Source organism: Podarcis raffonei, chromosome 1 (genome assembly GCF_027172205.1).
Source record: "Podarcis raffonei isolate rPodRaf1 chromosome 1, rPodRaf1.pri, whole genome shotgun sequence".
Taxonomy (NCBI): Eukaryota; Metazoa; Chordata; class Lepidosauria; order Squamata; family Lacertidae; genus Podarcis; species Podarcis raffonei.
The window spans coordinates 40,899,946-40,922,858 of record NC_070602.1 but is presented as its reverse complement, the minus strand read 5'-3'; the positions used below and the strand labels follow the sequence as shown (position 1 = coordinate 40,922,858).

The 22,913-nt window shown below is 42.7% G+C and overlaps 1 protein-coding gene across 1 annotated transcript in view; it reads right to left on the bottom strand.

The window, feature by feature from the left end:
• RYR3 (ryanodine receptor 3) overlaps window positions 1-22,913 on the bottom strand; it is a 273,106-nt gene that overhangs the window by 202,755 nt on the left and 47,438 nt on the right. The window contains exons 2-3 of the mRNA XM_053382025.1: window positions 22,701-22,820; window positions 5,853-5,960 (exon numbers count right to left, since the gene is read on the bottom strand). Coding sequence (XP_053238000.1) covers window positions 5,853-5,960; window positions 22,701-22,820 — 228 coding nt within the window. The remainder of the gene's footprint in view (window positions 1-5,852; window positions 5,961-22,700; window positions 22,821-22,913) is intronic.

Sequence of the window (22,913 nt, the reverse complement as noted above, 5' to 3'; positions counted from 1 at the left end):
ACTTTTCTGCTGTAAGAGGCAAAGCAGGAAGATACAGATCTCACCCACAGCTTCTCACCAGAGTGGTTAGGAAATGGTGCAGTTCACTGGCACTTCAGCTAGTAGGGAAACTAACACACTCGAGAAGCTCCTACAGCCACTTCACAAAACAGGCAGAAAGGCAAGCTTTAGGGCTACAATCCTATTCACATCTGCCCAGGTGTAAGTCCAATTAAACTCAATGGAGCTCACTTGAGAATAGATATGTGTAGGACTGAACTGCAAAGTTCTTGCCTAAATGGTGCCCCTGCCTTTTACAGACCTTTCCCACTCTTCTATCAATGCAACTGGCTCTTCAAACTTTCTTTTGATCCCTGATTATTTCAACAGCTGAGGCTATGCTGCACCAGCAGCAGTCTACTGACAACTTCTGTGCCTTTTATAGCTGTATGTCCAGGTACAACAGCTTCCCATCGCATTTGTTCATTGAGAGGAGAAGAGCCACACTTAATGAACCTTCCCCTTGTCGTGTGGGGTAATAAATGTGCATGATCTATTACTATGTCAGCTATTAGTGACCCAAGTTCAGTAGAAAAAGAGTGACAGCTGCTATTTCTACCTTTTGCTTTGCATTTATTTGAACATCATGAGTCTCACATTTTATGGTGGCTGTACCCAAACTCAACACTGTGAGACATAGACTCATTGCTCATCTGGCAAGAACTACCACATAAAGAAGCCTAGTGTTAAAACACAATCGCAACCCATTGAAATGTGGCTCTGGTGAAATCCTGCCATTCATACCTGAAGCATTTCATCTGACAAGCAGGGATGAATGGCAGGATTAGCAACATGTGGAAATGGAGGGATTTAGCACTGGTTAAAATGACACAAAGTATACAAATGGGGTGGTGGTGGTTTAAAAGTCCTTTAAAAGTAGGATGCGCTTTATAAACTGTCCTATGGCAGATGGCGCCAGATAGCTATTCACTACCCAGAAGCACCTCTTTACACTATTGACACTTGACATGTGTGGTTTTAGGACCCAGCTGGTTTCTGTTATTTTAAGCAGTCTTAAACTGTTTTTAATACTGTGTTTTAGTTGCTATAACCCTTCCTAGGATGTTAGGGTGAAAGGTGGGTAATAAGCCACAACAACAACTTCCATGTGATGTAGTGCAACTTGAGAGACCTAGGGATGTGTACTTCAACAAAGTGCCCCTGAATACAGTTGGACTTATTCCCAGACAGCTGGTCATAGGATGTCAACCATGTTTTTCCCATATATGAGCAGATGGTCCAAACGGACCTAGGCTTGATCCCTAGGCTTGGAATCCAATGCATGGTGCTTGAAGCTCCTCGCAGGAAGGATGGGATGCAAATAAATCAATTTTTAAAAACATCTGTTGATGCAGGTTATGTGTAAAAATCACACATCTTTAAGCGTTCAAACATTGCACCATTCTATCCCGCGCACCGTTCAGACACGCCTGCAATTTTTCTAACAGACATTTCCCCATCATAAGTAAACAGCACACAACCCAAATAGGATACAGTTGCTCAACTTCCATTTTCCTGCTTAAAAACAATTCCCTCTGGCTTTTCCTGCCCAAAGGAACCCTTACGGTCTACTTGTTATTCCACAGTTTCTGGCAAATTAATGCACTACTTTTATGTTACTGCTGAAAGAAAGAGGAAAATGTTAAAAGTATATTTAAATAATAATAAGCCCAGAGATGCATGAAAATTCCCAGTCAAGGGAGGGTCTCCCCCCCCTTTTAATCATGAAGCAAGTTGGAATAATTTATCATTTATTCAAAAAGAAAACTGCTGCCAGTATTTATATTTATGTGTCCTATTTTCTACTTCTGAAGATCCTTGCATTCTAACGCAGGTTTTATCCATCACAACTCTACTTTTCTCTAGCATTGATTTTGACAGGTGCCTTCTAGATGCCCCGTAAGGGGGAAACTGTAGGGACATTTTGCTGCAGGAAAGCTGATTTGCATAATTATAGTGGGGGGTTTTCCATGTTGCTGCAATAGTCAAGAGTTTCTTTATGCTCTGTTTACAGGAAGATGGATCAAAAATTATTCCATGATTAAACATATAAATAAAAAATAAGGGTAAATCAAACAGCTTATGCAGAGAGAACAAAAACAGCTGCATGGGAAATAACAGGGCAGCTCATAAGATAGACAGGCTGGCTTCTCAGGCAGTACAAATAGGCACGAGGAAGCACATTTGGTGTTTTAATTTGTTGCAGCCCTCATGTCAAAAGACTTTAGACAATCAATTCAAGCAACGTTCAGTGGCCCAGTTCAAACAGCATCATAAACCATGGTTTAACGTAAACTATACTTCAATGTGAAATGCAAACCAGAGCAGTATCTCTGTGTATGAATGCATAAAACATTTTATCCCAGGATAGTTGCCTGTTGCCACTATTAGCTTAACCACACTGGAGCAAAATGGGGACCCCATCCCAGTTGTGCCAGACCTTTCCCCTTTTAATGCAGGGCGCTGTTGTTGTTGTTGTTGCTGTTGTTGTTTTTTAATCCTGGATTTTTTGGACTTTCCAAGGGTCAAAAAACAACACATTTAAAGGGAGAAAGGTCTGGGGCAACACTGAAATAGGGACAATGTCATGTGGATATGCCCCATTAAAGGGGAGAGACGCACATATGAAACAACATTCTGCCCTGGTAATAGAGGACTCAAGACATAATAAGGCTTGATCATGCACTACAATTCCAGAACAACTCTCTGCACATATCTCTGTTGCACTCAGAGAGCTACTGCCAAGCAACTGGGGTTGTTTACTCTAGTTTACTGCAGTGTCACGCTCAGACTATGAGACACATCTAATGCAATATCCAGTATGTACTCGTTCGACTGATAAACGAGCATGTTTCTAGTACTCATGGTTGAATACAAAATCTTAAAAATGGACAGGCAATTAGGTGGTGCCTTTCGTTCAAAAGAGTCTTGGACTAAAGAGGATAAGATGGAGGCTTCCATTAGTGAAAGCACAAAATTTAGTCAATCTCTCCTGCCACGCTCCTATCCTTACCTATATCCTTTTATTCACCCTTCCTCTTTGTTTTTATCTTATTTGCAAGTTTCCACCATGACATAAGTGATATTGTCTCATATACAATATTAGTGTTGCTGATTGCGAATGAGTGTTTAAAATTAAAAAATTAGACTGAATTGACGTATTAGTCCCAATGTTGACTATATTATTTGAAATTTGTTTAATATAGTCTGTTTGTAGAAAAATGAATGCATATCTAATAGCTTATTCACTTTAAAGTGATATTCTTACATACAGGTAGATGTGATGTTTTAATTCTCTATACAGAAACCAAAGCATAAAACTGCATACTTCTTAGGTACATTTGTTTAACTGTCCAGCTATCTAACAACTCCCTGTAAAAGCAGAAAAGACAACCTCTGTAAGTCTTTCCAGTTTCTTTCCACTTCAGAGTTTATGCCTCTGTGTATTCATATATCATATATCGACCTGGCAATGTGCAGTCCTCACTACTAATCAGATGCTCATCTAAGGTGCCCAACGTACAACTATTTAAATCAAACTTCAGCGGTGTTAAGAGAAAGAGCGCATTTATACATAAGGTATGAAAACAGAGAATGCAGGTTTTTGGGGTTTTTTTTAATGTTCACACTTTGGTCCTATCTTGGAAAAAGAAAGAAAGATGGAATTTAACTGCTTAACCAGGAGGTTGTAATGTTCTCTGGCTTACTCCCAAGCAACTAAGAACAAAACTGGGCATGCTAATGATCCAGTGTTATCAGCGGCTGTGCTGCTCACACAGCAGCTCTCATAATGGGACAACATTAGCATAAGACACTGCTGGTCCCCATCCCTGCTGACAACACAGAACCACTGCTATTGTTATGGCATCACTTGCTTCCTGCCCTTTGCTGCAGCACACTGGGTCACCAAAGGGAAGCTACATGGCTCTGTCAGGACCAGACAGGGTTAAGAGTTGGAAGAGTTCCTTTTGCTCCATGGAGCATTTGGGGCTCTAGGAGCCAGGATGACTCTGGTAAACATCCCTTAGGAAGTTCACAAGCAGGGTGATGGTTTCCTTGCTGGGTACTGGATACACGTCTTTGCGCTATTGGGCATAAGATGGCTAAGCAGGAGAAGGTTGCTCATTCCAGTGAAACAAACACAACTCAGGCACTTTGGCATGTGCCAAGCCTTCATCATGGGCACTGCTTCCACATAGTGTGACCCCACAATGTATGAATAATGTGGTCTTTTTGGCCTGATGATTATGCTTCCTCCTGGCAAGGTGCAAATTGGAAGGGAAAGACCCAGTCGATCAGCCCCTTCCACTTAGTTGCATCATTCACATCTGTATCATTTACTTTACCATACCATACTTTCCCATACTGCTGGCTGCATGTGTGAAGGGCGTAACTTACTATGTACTAGTTTGATTCATGCCTAAAAACAGTGGTTCTCAAAGGGTGTGGCATGCCACACTGGTGTGGCAGGAGAGGATGGCAAGTGTGGCAGGAAGATTTAAGGATAATCAAAGAAACGTTTAAACATTTCAGTATAGTACAGTGGTACCTCAGGTTAAGTACTTAATTCGTTCCAGAGGTCCGTTCTTAATCTGAAACTGTTCTTAACCTGAAGCACCACTTTAGCTAATGGGGCCTCCTGCTGCTGCCGTGCCACCGGAACACGATTTCTGTTCTCATCCTGAAGCAAAGTTCTTAACCTGAAGCACTAGTTCTGGGTTAGCAGAGTCTGTAACCTGAAGCGTATGTAACTTGAAGCGTATGTAACCTGAGGTACCATTGTATCTAAAAAAAAATTTATATGCAGAATATGAATATTTTTTTAAACTGAGAGCAAGAGCATCAAGTGATACTGAGGACAATATTGCTGTGAGCAGGGATTCTCAACTCTGACAACCATGAAAGATCAGAAAAGAGAAAGGCTTCTTTGTGTTGATGAGGAGATGAGTTTGTTTGTCTCAAATTAGGCCTAATATAAATGATATTACCCAGCAAAAGCAAGCTCACACCTCTCACTGGATTTGTATACATACTTAAGGTACATACGTAAGAGGCTCTTTTGTGATTATATTTTGGGAATGATTCATATTCTTATGTAGCTGCATTGCTTTATCCTTTCTGGATGCCCCGTGATCACATTATGAAGCAGTAGTGTTCTATGTTATAAATCAATCGCTGCCGGGACTTGTTTCTTTTCTCCAATGTATTTCTTATCAATTAAAAATTTGGTGTGGTGCAAGCAAATTTTTGTTCTGTAAGTCTGGCCCAGAAGGGAAAAAACCTTCGTGGGGTGGGAAACTAGAATACTCTGACTCCAGGTCTCTTCTCATTTGAGTGCAAAGTGTTTAACAAAAATTTTTCACTCACGTTTCTGCTCCAGTGATTCCTAATAGAAAGGTAATGCTACCCTGCACATGACCTAAATTCAAAGCAACCTGACTCTCAACACCTTGTGCTAGCTGTACCTCAAAGGATGCTCCTCAGCAGATATTTCCTTCTGGTGGTATAATAATTGGTCTCCGAAGAAGTAAGGATGGATTGGGAGGTTTATTTTTATTTTTAGAAACTGCCTGGAATTTCTTAAGAAGCGGCTGAGATTTATTTATTTTTTTGCAAGGTGTGGGATGAGAAAATAAAATACACCCACACAGCCACACACAAACACACTAAAAGGAAGTTTGGCAATATCATATAATTCATTCTGAACAGTCAGTCTTTTGAAAGATTCCTGGGTCAAGGCAGGAAGGCGAGAAGCAGTTTAATCTTGGATGACTGGCATCCCATGACACCAAAACAAACATCCTTTTACTTACCCCTTCGCTGGAATTGTCTCCTGTATTGGCAAGCATCTCTTGGAGGGCCCTGACAGATAAAGACTGCTCCAGTACAAAGTTACAGATGCAAAGGTCAGGAGGGACATACTGTAAAAATAAAACAAGCAGCAAAAATCAGTGCTCTCACCCACATCAGCGTTTGCCACAATAGATCTGTGAGTCTTTAAGGTATCTCAAGACCCTTTGCTGTTTCTGCTGTGACAGCCTTGCATGGCTAGCTCCTCTGAAAAGATTTGTGCAAGACTACAAATCATTAAAAAATGAACAGCACCATACACTTCAGTGGTCCCCAAACATTTTGCACACTTCTGCTCTACCCACGACATGTTCATTGCAGGTTATGTTCTCCATTTTTTAACAGTACGCCTTAAAAGCATGGCATGTAAAGCAGGCCCAAGTGAGAAGTGTATAAATGAGGTGTAAGCCAAAGTAAAAGGGTAGAATCAAAGAATTGTAGAGTTGGAAGGGACCCTAAGGATCATCCAGTCCAGCCCTCTGCCAGGCAGGAATATGCAGCTGTCTCAAATGGGGATTGAACCTGAAACCTTGGCAAGATCAACAACACGCTCTAACCAACTGAGCTTAGTTATATGTATTTTTAAGTACCAGTCCTAGACAATGTACAATAAAATCAATGGAACGCCTTTTAAATAACATTACAGTGGTACCTCGGGTTAAGTACTTAATTCATTCCAGAGGTCCGTACTTAACCTGAAACTGTTCTTAACCTGAAGCACCACTTTAGCTAATGGGGCCTCCTGCTGCCGCTGCGCCACCGAAGCACGATTTCTGTTCTCATCCTGAAACAAAGTTCTTAACCCGAGGTACTATTTCTGGGTTAGCAGAGTCTGTAACCTGAAGCGTATGTAACCTGAAGCATCTGTAACCCGAGGTACCACTGTAAAACAACATAGATGACAGAATCGTGTGTGTGTGTGTGTGTGTGTGACAGCTCAGCAAAATCTGTTTGCAGCCCAAAGGTTTAAAGGAATTCCTTCACTTGCTTACCATAAAGGTTGGGCCAGGAATGGGAACATGTGGCCCTGCAGGTGTTGTTTGTACAACAGCTCCCAACAGCTGTAACTATTGGCCCTGCTGGCTAGAGCTAATGGGACATCTGGAGAGCCACAGGTCCCCTATCTTTGATTTAGGTGATTTGGAGCGTTGCTCACAAAAGCTCATTGAAGCAGCATTAAAGATTTTGGCTTGAATGGTGCTATACTGGTGGCTCATAGGAAAACAGGAAGCTGTATTATACAGAAGATCACAGCTACATTTAGCTCAGTAGAGTCTGTGCTGATTGGCAGTGGTCTCCAGGGCTTCAGACAGGGGCCAGTGATTAAATCTAGAGCTTCTGCATGCAAAGCAATGCTCTGAGACTAAGTTAGACCCTTCCCTCAGCAAATACTTTGCTCTGGAATGCGTTGTTGTTAAAGAGCTGATGACGATACTAATGAATAAAAATATTTCTGATGCTATGTCCTATTTTAGCCTTCTTCCTAATTATTTAGATTTGAGGAAATTGTTTTTTGTGGGCAGGGGTCAACTAACATGTGCTCTAAGTACCATTCATGCAAGGTCACTCAGTCCTTTTAAAACCACAGTGTGGCACCCGAAGTCTGGTTGTTACATACAGCAACTTTTATTTTACAAGAAAAAACAACAATTTTAATAGAGATGTACCAGTATTTTAAAGTCCATCTTGGAACTTTGTTGCAAACAAAATTAAGAGATGTGAAGGCCTGGGGGAAAGACCAGAATATTTTCTGTTGTTGTTAGGGATTCCCCCCCCCCCACTCCCCATTTTTTCCTGTGCCTTCACATTTCTAGCCACTAAGTCACTGATAAAGTTTACTAAAGAGACGAATGCCATGGAGAGTATATTACAGACAATGAAGTGTTCAATGTTCCTGGCTGGTAATGGAGTTGCGTTTTTTAGACTGCTACCATTGCACGTATTAATATATAAATAAAACATTTGCTCCTGTAATATATAGGCTGTCGCTGCTCATTACAGTTAAACTATTGAGCAACAAAAATCTATGTTAAATATTCAGTGCTCGCACAGTTGTTCCCTCTTGTTCAATTAACAGTGTTGCTATCTTCGAGATCAACAACACAGAACTCAGCAAAATGCCCTTTTCTCTCTTCATACATTTGGCAGAAGTGATTGCATTACACAGACCCAACAGTTACTCTGTGAAGGTCACGTTCTAAAAAACCAAAGTTTGATTTAAAATATATCAAAACATAATATTCCAAAGGCCATGTCAGCAAACGTTCCTTAATTGTTAATGGGAGACAAGCAGAGGACAAAAGCTTTGAGCAACATGTCCCTGTTTTTCATATCCATAGCCAAGGGATTTGCTAGGCTAATTAGGTGACATAATAGGAAAGGAAAAATTCCCTGTGGCTAATTTGATTATAGTGTCTATAACTCTAGTTCTCGTGATTCTTTAACTGTAGCCACATAGATCAAGGTCTTTTCAACCTGCACTCTTAATGCTGCTGACTGGCTTCCCTTTCCAACTCTATCTTTCTCTCAACGCTGTTGGTGTTGAAAACTCATCTGAATTCTCTCATTTATTTCTAATATCCCATAATCAGATATTCCATAAAACCCAAAGCCAACAACAAAATAATACCATGGAAGCTGGTTAATAGTGAAGGAATTCAAGATGTGGCAATGATCCTACATTTTCACATTAAATCAGTGGAGGCTGGTTTGCTAGGGCAAATGGCACACTGCCCCACCAAGCCCAGTCTGTCCTCAGCCAGTCCCAACCTACCTGCCTTCTTACAGTCCAGGTGGTAACTCAACATAGAGAACGGAGGCAATAACAAGTACTTAGTTTGGGCCTAAGTCACTGATAGGCCAAGCCAACAAAATGCATTTCAGTAGGGACAAATGTAAGGTTCTACACTTTGGCAGGAACAACCAGCTACAGAAATATAAGATGGGGGACACCTGGCTTGCTTAGCAGTAATGCGGAAAGGATCTAGGGGTCTTAGACCACAAGCTTAAGTGTGATTGTCAAAGAGTGAGCTGGCAGTAAATCACACTGGTCAAAGTTAACTCTTTATTAGCAAAAACACAATCTTCAGACTTGGCTGAGTGTCTGGCCTAATGAGCACAGAACTCACCCCTGGTAGGTCTTGCCCCATGAATTTTCTGGCAAGACTGCAAGTCCCCAAACCTCTCCTCTCCAGGCTTTTTCCCAAGCAAACAGAGCCTGCCACTACCCTGCCTGATTATGGGAGAGGGGAGCTTATTGCAGCAGGATCAGGGGGATGGGACACACTTGTGATTCTTCACCAGCCTGATTCATCTCTGCCTGTTGGCCACCCTCCTCCCACTTCCCTGCTTCAGTTTCTGCCTCTGATTCTAGACTTCACTCTGCCACAGACTCTCTCAGCTCACTAAACCCTGTTACCTCTTCAGCTTCCAACACCTCCTCTTCCCAGTCTTCTCCATCTGACCATTTATCGTTGTGCCACTACCAATCTCCAGGCTCTGAGCCTTCTTCCCTTGGTGGTTCCCCCACTGTCCATGACAGTGTTGTAGCACAAAAAAAGCTAATGCTATCTTAGGCTGCATCAAGAGAAGTATAGTGTCCAGATCAAGGGAAGTAATAGTACCACTGTAGTCTGCCTTGGTGAGACCACACTTGGAGTACTGCATCTACTTCTGGGTACCATAACTTAAAAAGAATACTGACAAGCCGGAATGTGTGCAGAGGAGGGTGACCCAGATGACCAGGGGTCTAGAAACCAAGCCTTGTGAGGACCAGTTGAGGGAAATGGATATGTTTAGTCTGGTAAAGAGGAGACCGAGATGAGATGAGATAAGATAGTCATCTTCAAATACATAAAGGGCTGTCGCATGGAAGATGGAGCGAGCCTGTTTTCTCCTGCTCTGGAGGGTAGGACCTGAACCAATGGATTCAAGTTACAAGAAAGGAGATTCCAACTAGACATCTGGAAGAACTTTCATTGTTCAACAGTGAAGCAGACTCGCAGAAGCGGTGGTGGACTCTCCTTCCTTGGAGGTTTTCAAGCAGAGGTGGGATGGCCATCTGTTAGTATGGCCTAGTACAGAGGGTTGGACTAAATCCCCCAGGATCCCTTCCAACTCTGCAATTCTATGATTGCACCTGCCTTCTACGCTGATAGTCTCAATAAGATCAGCCACCACTGCACATTATCAAGAACTTCTTGCAAGGTAGAGACACCAGAAGTCTTTTTAAAGGTGGAGGCGTTCATTGCAGTTGAATTTTGACTGACAAATTTAATCTGGTTTATGAGTACTGTATTATTCTGATCTCTCTCCACATCTATATGTTGCCTTCAGCTCAGTTCATCTTGGTTTCTCCCTCCACAGCAAAACTCAGCCGTTCCCAAGGCACAGAAAGAAAGCAAAGCAATGCAGTGGGTTGCTGCATTCTAGTCTAGAAAACATTTATCCCTATTCTTCAACAGATAAGCCTTGTGTGCAGACATTTTGCCTGGTCATCTGTGGCAGGGAGGGATACTCTTGTGAGGGAATGCTCTGTCCCTCCAGACCTGTTGGGGGGCAGGGGTCTCTTGCCACATCTGCCTCCCCTCTGTTGGGACTCTGGAGCAGGTATAGGGTTATTCTTCTGTCATGCTTCAACTACTACTTCTGAATAATATGAACATAATTCCTAGCAAATGGTTTAAAGCATTGTAATATGCAATAAGGTTAGAGTTGTTTATCTAACAATCTCAAATGCCTTAAAAATAATCATTGACTTGGTTTTGTAAAGCTGTTGGGCACAATAGACTAAATCAGATGAGAATCTGTTTCATTTAGGCACTTCAATAAGCAAGGATAATGAGATGGTAAGTGGATAATGTTAATTAGCCACCCAGGGTCCTCAATGCAAAACTCTTACATACTGTTGTGAAATAACTTCCAAGTAATTTTGCCCTTTTAAAATGTTATCACCAATTTGGGGAATGATCATTTAAAGCATTATCAAATCAATGTCCACATTTCATTGTGGATTTTTGAGCCTTTAATTTCTCAGCTTTATATCAGCTTCTCTCATTTATTTACCAGCAGCGGCCTGCCAAAGTCACCACTTTTCAGGAAGACATAGTCCACAGCACAAGAACATCCAAAGATACCTGTCTTAACAATGCAGAGGCAGCTATTAAGATTGCTGCAGTGGTCTTACATCAATACTGTAAATTCTCTCTAGTTCATTTAATAGTTATTATAGTTATTCCTAGGAATACTTGATGCTACTAAAAGACCCAGCTGATTATGTAAAGCAGATATTCATCTATAAGACACCTAGGTAAAGAGGCCTAAAGCAGCTGCAATGCTTGAGTTTAATTCTAGGATGGAGAAATGAAAATGAAGCTGATAAAAACAGGCTGAATGAGATTAAGGCTGCAATCCTGGGCACAATTAACTGGGAGTAAGACCAATTTAACTCACATTTACTTCTAAGTAAACATGCATAGTTGAGGTTGCAAAAATATAATCAATGGTGGTAGGAAAGGTCTGTACTAGATACCCCTAACACAGATTTGCTCACTCTCTAAGTTTCATTTGAGAAGTGATAAAATCATTGTGTAAAAACGAAGACTGGGAAAACCAAGGTTCAAGCCTCACACAATCATTACCTGGGTGCCCATAGGTGAGTCACTCTTACTCAGCTTAACTTATTTCACAGGAGTGTTGTAAGGATATAATAGAGATAGGAGAACTATGTCTTGACCTCCTTGGTCAGTGTGGTGTGGTGTAGTGGTTAAGAGCGGTAGATTCATAATCTGGGGAACGGGGTTCGCGTCTCCGCTCCTCCACATGCAGCTGCTGGTTGACCTTGGGCTAGTCACACTTCTCTGAAGCCTCTCAGCCCCACTCACCTCACAGAGTGTTTGTTGTGGGGAAGGAAGGGAAAGGAGAATGTTAGCCGCTTTGAGACTCCCTAGGGTAGTGATAAAGCGGGATATCAAATCCAAACTCCTCTTCTTCCTCTTCTTCTTGGATAAAAGTCAGGATGCAAATGCAATTTTTTTAAAAAATGTTTCGATAGCAAGTGTTCCTCTTCAGGGTTCCAGCCAGCAAGTTCTTCCTCTTCCAGGATATTCTGTTCCATTTCTTCCCCCCTCCCTTCCCCTCTCCCACTTTCCCAGTATCTCCAAACTAGCCAGATATTCAGCATTCTGCAGCAATTGAGCTTGCTCAGTCTTTGTCAGACTGTTGGGGAGAAGGTAGTGAACCCCAGGTGTCTCACACAACTCAGAGACTGGGATTCAGCAATGAAGGAAGCTCCCCACAGAGAATGTGGAATCTCCTTTGTAGAAAAAGTTTCAAAGAACGTCACATAGACACATCTTAGAAATATTTTAGGTATAATATTTTTTTCATGGCTTTTAGCAGTAGACTACTAAATACTGCATCAAATTTGCCTTCCAGATTACATTTCTGTGCCCTGGTCATGCAGGTTCCAGTGTTGAAGAGAGTCACATCTGGCAATTGCCGCAGGCAACAAATCTTGCTTCAGAAATACATTGGAAGGCCAGTTCTTGTTATTAGTGTGGTAAATAGTGCAGTTGTATTATACTATTGGGACGCGGGTGGCGCTGTGGGTAAAACCTCAGCGCCTAGGGCTTGCCGATCGCATGGTCAGTGGTTCGAATCCCCGCGGCGGGGTGAGCTCCTGTCTTTCGGTCCCAGCTCCTGCCCACCTAGCAGTTCGAAAGCACCCCCGGGTGCAAGTAGATAAATAGGGACCGCTTTATAGCGGGAAGGTAAATGGCGTTTCCGTGTGCTGCGCTGGTGCCAGCTCGCCAGAGCAGCTTCATCACGCTGGCTACGTGACCCAGAAGTGTCTGCGGACAGCGCTGGCCCTCGGCCTCTTAAATGAGATGGACACAACTGGCCCGTATGGGCAGGGGTACCTTTACCTTTACCTTTATTATACTATTAAAATACTGGGCAGCCACCAAGCAGCAGAGCCCAATAGAGCAATGAAGAAAATGGTTTACATTCATCAACTAGTGAAATGTAGAACACATTCTAATTGCAGCGATATAGTTCTCCCATTAATCTTCATAGATAGGTGAGGCAACCAAGTAACCCAGACAGAACAAAATGCAGCATTACAGCTGTTTTACTGAAAGTCAGCTTCTGGCATATTAGAAGTTTGAAGACCATAAAAATTGTATTCACATCTTCGCTTCTATCAATCTAATGAACACTAAGAACAAAACAGCAGCTGTACTTTGCAGGTTCAGAAAATGGGGCAATGAGCACCGTTGCAAAGTACCATGAATGCATAGTAATTATTCTTTAAAACCACCAGGGAAATTTCTTCAGGTTGTGAACAAACAGAAGACAGTACATTTGGCAGATTAATTAATTATATGCTATCCACGTAAAGAGCAGAAGGACTACAGCTCCAGCTCCAAAAGCACAGGCAAAATTGAGCTAAGCTCTTTCCATCCCACTAATTTTAGTAAGAACGAGTTAAGTGTGTGCACCCATAACTTTGTCATAGAAATCAACGTGACTTTAAAGGGCTTTGATCAGGCTCTGTTATGGCCATTAAAATTAGCAAGAGCTGCTAAAAATGAATAAGCAGCTTCTGTGTGCAGATAATGCTTGATTTGATTGAAGCCATTAGTGTATTAGAAAACTTCAGCAATATGAGCACAATTTTACTAAGTTGTGATTTCTGCTTATTATCTTAATTAGAATTTCATTTGCATTTTCTCTCGGATTCTCAGACTGTAGTAAGGAGAGACAAAGTTTTCTCAGGCATTTGAAGACACAAGACAAGTATGCACCACGCTGGCAGATTCTATTTTAGTTATAAAATTATTTTCTTTATCTCATTCTCACACCTTGAGGCCTAGGTTGGGTGAAGGCACAGTATTTTTTATGTATAAACAGGCAATGAAACAATTACAGACTGTAGATTTGGGTCAGAGGAAGTCACACCCTTTTTCTCTTCACAGTCTGTTATATAACTTACATACTTATTACTAACCATTTCCAGCGGAGTGTAGAAAGGCTACAATCATGGAACTCAATGGAACTTACTTCTAAGTAAATCTGTGTAGGTTTATGCAGGAGTTCTCCAAACCAATCCTATCTTCCTCAATACAAAATACAAAAATACATTGTCCTATGTGATAAATTAACAAGTATACCACAATATATTTTACAAATTGTTGTAGATCAGCACAATGACAATTCCATCTTTCTCAGCATAGGCTATGCAGGAAGGTTTGTTGCTCTAGCCCTGTGACTATAGTCTGTGTGGCGGTGGTGGTGGTGGCAGAGCCGTCTTTCCCATTGGGTTTACTGGTGCATTGCGCCAGGGCGCCAGCCTCTCAGGGGCACCCCAGTGAGTGGGGGAGCTGTGTGGCTTTGCCGGCGGCCTCCCCTTTCCCTCCTGCATGCCCGCCGGCTGCACCTCATCAACCATACGGCTGGCATGCGTGTAGCTTCCTTCCCAAGCCCCTACAGGAGGAGAGCGGTCCCCGCAGAGGCTTGTGAAAAGGTCAACAACTCTGGGAAACGGGGAGTGGGGCATCGGAGGTATCTTTGCAGCACAGGGCCGGATATGCTTAAGACAGCCCTGGGTGGTGGGGAATGGAAAAAAGGAGAGTGGCATTATAGTGAAATGCTGCTGCAGTGGTTAGGCTTCTTGATTCTGCTTAGCAAATAAATCATTACTACTTGGTCACTGCCACCAGAGCTATACATGGCACCCCTAGGGGTTAGGTTCTTATAAAGACATGGGATTCAGGAAACAGACCTGGTAAACAGATAGATTTTAGATTTTCAAAGACAATTTATATTGTTGCAAGCCAACTCTCAGGTTGGTCAGTCGCTCCCTCACCTGGAGAAGCTTCCTGTTCAGACTGCGGTTTCTCTTTGGAGTAGCTGCAATCACAGGTGTCTGGCTCCTGATCCTCGACTCCCAGCTCCTGATTCACAGCTATTTATGGTTCATCTTGGACACAATGGGAGTTGGAGATGTTGTGTACTCAATTCCCTATGTGCCCCCCTCCCAGAAGCAATGGTAGTGCTGGCTCCCAGGAGAGTGTTAGTGGATGCCCCTGCCTCCTGTGATCTACAATAAATTATGGCTGGAGCAAGTAGATGTTAGAAACTCACCACCTGGATGCCAATCACAGAAGGGAGTCCAACTCTCATACATCCAGCTGCCAGTCACCTACTCTTGAATAATCATGATAAAAAATATCAAGCGGTATGCATGCATATGTAAACCAATCTTCAATCTAGTTGATGCTGCAGGAACTTAGTACAATGCTAAGGCTAAGCCCATAGGATTTCCTCTTGACAGGCTTTGTGAACACAGATCCCACTGTCTACATTCCAGTGGCAGTACATAGAAATAAGCATCTATATAGCACGTTCTGTCTGATTGCAATACAATAAATGTGATTATATTTTATACATTTCTGCTAAATTCTGCAGTAATCTTCTTCTTCTTCTTTTAAAGAAAGCACTGCTGCATCTAGATTATGCTTGAATACCATTCAATCGATTCCTGGAACTACAAGTCTCCTAACTTTTTGACTTCAGATACAGTTTATATTAGCCAAGCCGAAACCACCATTCCATACTATAAAAAGTACTGGCACAAAACTGTTGAGGAGCAGATATATTGATTCACTGCGATAGCACTCAACAGAATGATCTAAAAACTATTTATTTATTTATTTACCATTGGGGTTGGTATTTTAATCTATTTAAATGGATTTTATAAGTTAATAAAATGCATTGAATTCTGATATAGAGAGAAAATGATGGTTTATGGCAAAGGTTTCCTCCTAGTAAGAATGTTTCTTTGAGATAATGATTTATACTCTTTGTTAAGTGAATGGGGAAATTGTGGTTCCATGCCATTTTGCAGAGAGAAAGGGTGCTGTTAGAATAAAAGTTATGATACGGTTTGTTTTCAACATAGTGATAACACGAACATTTCATTAGCGCAATGATTTCTCCTTGCACAATGAAAAATTCTCTCCTTATCCTTCCCTTGCACCCCCAAATCTGTTCTAGGTGTTCCCCCAAACCTCTGGAGCAGATTTGGAGAAGGCATGGAGGGTGCAGGGGAGAAAGAGACGGAATCCCATTGTGCAAGCACAACTTACACTGAACAGGGCTTCTGTTGATGGTGACTGCCACCCTCCCTTTCTAGGAAAAAGCCGGTAAGTTAAAGTAAAAAATCCTATTGCGAGTGGCCTGTTGTCAGTGACTTGTTTGTGCTATCTGAATTACCCATTTCCAATACTAAGCCCCTATCATGGCACATCCTTGATCCAACTTGTGCTCTGTTTACAGGCAACTTGAAATATCCAAATCTTATAGATGGACACTTTCCGCTGTTCTGGTAGAAGTCAGCCAAGCAATTTAAAAGTGGGGTAAAATAAACTGAAGATAATTATTTGCCAGTAAACAACAAAAAAAACCAAGCCTCATGGCCTTTCAATGTCCAGCATTTATAAAACGGTTAGTGGTTACACAGACCTCACAATTCTCTAAGCTAGCAAAACAGTGCAATTAATTATTAAAATTCATTTCGGTCATGCAAAATGCAAGCATAAATCTGTCATTTGGGAATAGGTGGTTATGCCACAGTCTGTCACTTTCTTTTGATGTAGCTTTCCTTTCTCATGCAGGCGGAGCAGCGACTCTTATTTTAATAATGAGTCACAGTTGCCAACTTCTTAATGGCAATTTCTATTTAAATAAGGTGAAATTTTCCATTCCATCAGGTAGGGGAACAAGGGTGAACAGCTGGATGGGAGTTACATCGTGACAGAGTAACAGAGGCTGCCTAGGTCTTTTCCTGCCCTACAGTCATGACAGCAACTCTGAGGTATAGGAACCTGCCTTTGTGGGTCCCATGTTCCTTAACTCTGTTCCGAGAGTGATGTAAGGAAGAGAAATCTACAGGTTGTTCTGAGAAAGTAGATTGGATTTCTAAATTTATTATTATTTATTATTAATAATAAAAACTGAACACAAACCCCAGGGTTTTGGAGTTCTCACAAGAAAAGCCCTCTTGGATCAGAACAAAGCCCTATCTAGTCCAGCATTCTCTTTTGACAAAAACCAACCAGATGACTGTGAGAAGCTCAAAAGCAGAACTTAAGCACAATAGCCCTTTCCAGCACATGCTCTTCAGCAGCTGGCATTCAGAGGCTTACAGTCTCAAATACTGAGGGTAATATACAGCCATCATGACTAGTAGCCATTGATCATCTTATCTTCTATCAATTTTCTTATCCCATTTTTAAAGCCTTCCAAGATGGTGGTCATCACCACATCTTGTGGTAGCAAATTCCACGTTAAGTCTGTGCTGTGTGCCTCTTTCCCCTGTCATGAAACTGCCACTATTGGGCTTCATTGGATGGTCCCTGGATCCAGTATTAGTAAAGGTAAAGGTAAAGGTACCCCTGCCCGTACGGGCCAGTCTTGACAGACTCTGGGGTTGTGCGCCCATCTCACTTAAGAGGCCAGGGGCCAGCGCTGTCCGGAGACACTTCCGGGTCACGTGGCCAGCGTGACATCGTTGCTCTGGCAAGCCAGAGCCGCACACGGAAACGCCGTTTACCTTCCCGTCAGTAAGCGGTCCCTATTTATCTACTTGCACCCGGGGGTGCTTTCGAACTGCTAGGTTGGCAGGCGCTGGGACCGAGCAACGGGAGCGCACCCCGCCACGGGGATTCGAACCGCCGACCTTTCGATCGGCAAGCCCTAGGCGCTGAGGCTTTTACCCACAGCGCCACCCGCGTCCTTTTCCAGTATTAGTAGACAGGGACAAAATTCACCTCCTCTATACCATGCTTTATTATGAAAAGCTCTATCATGTCCCCCTTTACATCTGCCATGTTACCTTTCCTCTTAGTTGAGTTAATCCAGCTTATTGATCATTTTGAAGCCATTAAATATCCTATTTTACAGTAGGACACCACTCACCCAAGGCCTCTTAAGCCTCCATAAATCTTACCTGAGAGAAGAGAAGATGTACAGAGGCCTCCTAAAAGCATTGAAGTGCAAGGTGCCTTAAAAATCCTTCCAGCTCACATGTGAAGGACAGAGCCTACGCAGTTATCTGATCTGCTCCAGTACTTAAGATCTTACTTAGATAGGCTCTGACTCCTGTCAGAAACATGGCTTTGGTCCTGAAGAGTTCCCACTTGGCCTCTAGATCACCACTGTTCTCTGCTATTGATTATTTCTTGGGTTATCTCTACCCTGTGCCCTTGCTCAGCATCTCTTTGAGCCTCAGCTGAACTGGTGCAAGAAAACCAAGGTTCTTAAAGGCACAAAAGCTCCATATTTTTATGAGTTCACATCCTATCACCCCAAAGCATCTAACAAAATCCTTATATTCTATATACCAGTCTTATCCTAACCTGGTTCCCTCCATAAGTTTTGGACTACAACTCTCATCATTCCTGGCTACCAATGATCATGCTGGCTGCTGGTGATAGGACATGCAGTCCAAAACATCTGGTGGGCATCAGGTTGGAGAAGACTGCTATAAGCCAAAAACCTTCAGGGCAGTCTTGCAACTAATCACTGAGTCAGTAGATAGTCACTACTTGCTCTAGTTGCCCACCTGTTCATTCCTCTGCCTTGCTCTTCCCTCAGCTTGCTTCCACTTCCACCTCCCTTGGCTCAAGTAGGCTGATAGGTGCAGCTGGGAATTGAATGATTTTGGTATCCTCATTCTTCCCTGCCTCCCCTTTCTAGAGCCTGCACTATAGCATTTCCATTAATTCACTCATGCCTTTTTTTGTTCTTGTTGCAGATTTTCCTCATCCCCCTCATCTTCTCAGTTTCTCATCCACTGTCTTAGACACATTCAATTAGCTTGCTGCTGCATTACTTATTCACTGAGTCAGCCTTCACTAAAGCTACACTTTATGTCAATGACTAAAAGGAGATGGTGTCTCTGGCAGAAGCAGTTCAGCAGACAAGAAAGCTAAATGCCAAAGCAATAGAAAGTTTGTTAGCAAATTTCTATCAATAACATGTTTAAGGCAAATATTTATGAAACAGAATACTTCAGTAAATAATTTAAAAAAAGAGACCCATTGGATAGATCATCGTGTTCAGCCCTGCCCAGATCTGGAACGTATCTGAGGAGTAACAGGAATAATCCCTCAACAAAATTTCTGCACTGACTCTGAAAATCTATTGGACCCAGGCATCCCTGTCCCAACAAAGCTGAAGTAACTGAACTTGAGAAGGGGTTAATTTCCTTCATGAGCATAAATCACCCCATGGATGAATTAATCACAGGTGCATGGTCAGCCAAGCCAGTTACTATGGTAACAGCCCAGTACCCTGATTATATTTGTGATTAATGCATGTCAGCTCAGTAGTTTGTTAGTCTGTAGTTAATCTATCTGTTGGTTAGTCAATTAGCCTGAAGGGTTAGTTGTCCAGTGTTACATCTTGACTTGCTGAACTTATTTAGAGCAACAGAGATATTTTGTATGTATCTGTATCTGTATATCTGTTCCCAGAATTGCTTTACTGAACCTTATCTTCTGCAACAGTAAACTATCTGGTGACTGGTAGTGGGAACAACTGCCACTGTGTGGGTATCTCACCTGAGATTCCAAACATCTTAAGGAGACAACTACCAGAGCCCAGCAAGCAGTAAATTGGCAGCTGCCTGGAGGGGCACCAGCAGAGACACAGGCTGAAATTGAAGCAGTAAGTTTTCCTTCATGGATTCCAGGGAGGTGAGCGGCTGTGATGTGTCTGCAGAGCTAATGCAGGATGGCACAGAGTATCACAACTGGGCTGTGGTTGGAACAGCTGTCAGAAAGGAATTACTCAAATTGGAGCTTCAAGATGCAGATGTTGCTCAAAAGAGAGGAATTGTAGATAGTGATTGATAAGAATAACCCCCTTCTCTTAAGGGCAACTGGGCTCTAAAAGGAGAGAAAGTGTAAGCCACTATCACACTGGGAGTGGAAGTCAATTGGCACTAATCAGAGGCTCAGACAGTGCGAAGGCAATATGGACAGCTTTGCATAACTTTTACCTCCATGCAACGGCTGGCAGCAAGGTGTGCTTGACATGGAAGTTGTACAGGGCAAGCCTAAATCCTGGAGATTCTCTGCCATTGCATCTTCAAAGAATTGGAGGTCTCTTCAGTGAGCTGAGTCAGTGGGGAATGGAATTTAACCCTGTGGCAAAACGTTGTATTATTCTGTCATTGCTAAGTAACAGTTGTGATGGGACAATTGAAGCTATGCCAGAGGATCAACTTTTTGTGGAATCTGTGACCAACAGACTACTTGTGGAGTGGGAGAAAAGGCAGACTGGAAATACATTTCTTCCGAGAGGATGCGGCCAGAATCTACAGGGAACGTGACAGCAGAGCCAGATTCCAGAGCTCTACATGTCCATAGATGCTTCAACTGTGGATGGAAGACACATTTGAAACGCAACTGTCCAGGAGTGAAGAAGTAACAGGGGCAAAAGACACAAGCTGAAGGCATTCATAACAGGAACCAGTTTCAGCAGACAACATGTAAGCAGGTGATGATTGCAAAAGTAAGCAATAGCAGCCAGGAGCGGGATTATAGAAAGCAGAGTGATGTAACACATGTGTTTGGATAAGAATATGTTTCTGTCCATGTCCAAGACTGAAAGAGAGCCAGTATCTCTAGCTGGCAGCATGAAACAGCAAATTCAAGGCCCAGTTCATTTGGAATGCATGGGTAAAACTGTAAATACACTGTTTGTACCAAAACTAGACAGTAACCTGCTATTTGTAGCTAAGTTGACAGAGCAAGTCATGTTTACTGGTGGAAAATTTGGTTTTATTTTATTTTTATTTTTTACAGAAGGGGTGCTGTGTACTACAGGAAGTTTAAGTGGGGGGAGGGGTGTTACTGGTTTGTTTTGCGTCTTGTTTTTGTTATGTGTTTTGTGTCTTTTATCTTGTATTTTTAGATTGTGAACCACCCTGAGATCTACGGATGAAGGGCTATATACAATTCTTGTTATTACTAGATTTTGAATATGCCTAAAGTGTCTGGAACTGCCACATGTGCACAGACCAGAATATCATAAACTCCCACTCACACACAAATAATGCATACACTTGTATCATAGAAGATCTGGGCATGCAAACTTTAAATCAATTGCATAAATGTCAGCTTTATGGTGATTGGCAGTGGAAGCAACTTCCGCTGTGTGTGTATCAAACCTGAGATTCCTCATACCCCACAACTGCTGCCTGGTTTCCTGGCCAGCTCTCAGACCCTGCTTTGGTCACAGGGGCAGAGGAGACAGCAAGCCAAGAAGGTTCAAGACTGCTGTCAAATGTCTATCTAGCAGCACTTGAGGCTATTTGAGAGAAAGGGGAAACACATAGAACAACCTGCCTATATAAAAGGCTGGCTGAAAGCCAGAAACAAGTGGAACCTCAAGCTCCTATATAGCCTCCCAATCGTAGCTGCTTCATTGCTCAAGCAACAGCCCTGTTCTGAGCTCTGACCAGCCTGACCTGGAGAATGGACATAATATTCCAAGTCAGAAAGCTGACTTAGATAAGCCACCATCTCCCACCTCCCATACCCAATCTGTAAAATGGAAGTAATAAACACATGACTCACAAAAATGTTGTGATATTATTTTTCCTCAGTTGCTATAAGCTTCAAAATAGTGACAAAAACTGTACTCACTGACTAGACTCAATCTGAGCTCCCCACTGTTCCACACTCAGGTGGGCCATGCAGTCCAATATGCAGAGTTTCAAACCTTGAATTGCAAAGCCTCTCCTCCTTACAAAGGGGAGGAGTTGTGAGCAGGAGCTGTTTCCCACGTTGGCAGGGGGCGTTCCAGCCCCTGCCCAGCTGGCCTGGCTGTCACGCCACGCCCCAGGTAGCCAACCAATCAGGTGGAGGCTTGGAGACGGGGTTTAGCCTCTCAAATGCAGCCGCGGCAGCACTTCTCTTTCATTCCACTCCTGGTTTTTGTCGGATCACCCACCCACCCTCCCTTTAGTTCATTGCTTGGTTCTTGACATTGCTATGGACCTGTGGTTGGTCGCCTTGGTTGTCCAAGGGGCCTGGTAGGAATGTTTATCCATCTGGCAAATTGGCATCATCCTCTTGGTTTTTCGCCTACCTTGTAGCAAATCGTCACAACTTTTAGGTATTGGCGGTTAGGCATTGGAATATGTTTGTGTATTGGAGGGCAGGGTGTGGCCATTGCCTACCCCTCCACTTTATGGGTATTCCGGTAAAGGAATCTGGCGGTCGTGGATCCTGTCCGATGCCCTTGCTGGTGGCTAGGGCCATGGCACAACCCCCAGTGACATCAGGGGGAGCTTCCAGTTGTATTTGCATCAACAGGCTCCTCCCACTCGTGGTTAACCCTTGTTAGACTCACCCCTCCCTGAGGGGGTGGAGTCACGCTCTGTTGTTTTATCTAGTGCCTAAGCCAATACCTCTCACATGCTGTAATCAATAAAGTTGTGGCCTTTTTTTAGCCCATTAACCTAATATACTGTGCCCATGTATCTTTCTTATCCCCAAGCGGGTGGATGGTCCTTGGCAGCAAACGCCTTAACTTGGCAGCAAACGCCTTAACTTGAGAATATATACAATTCAGCAAAACTTGGTGAATTAGCAAATTTTGCATTCTATATATACAGTATATCATCTATTATAGGAAGCACAATTAAATTTCTTAATAGCATTTGTAAATTAATGACCATCAATTACACTAACTTTTAAAAAAACAAAATACACCCTTGCAGAAGGGAGCCTTACTTTTGCTTCTGAAGTTGGTTCCAAAAAGCACAAGCGGTTCCCGAGCCCCTCAGCTGCCAGGCAGAACTTGCGCTGCTCTTTGTGGATGTTGGCAACGCACTGAAGCACTACTTCATCATCCTGTCAGGGAACATGAGAGCCATGTGAGAAAATACAAAATACCTGCAAGGTTTAGCTCAGTGATAGATTGGCTACATTTCTGTGAGTCTCAGA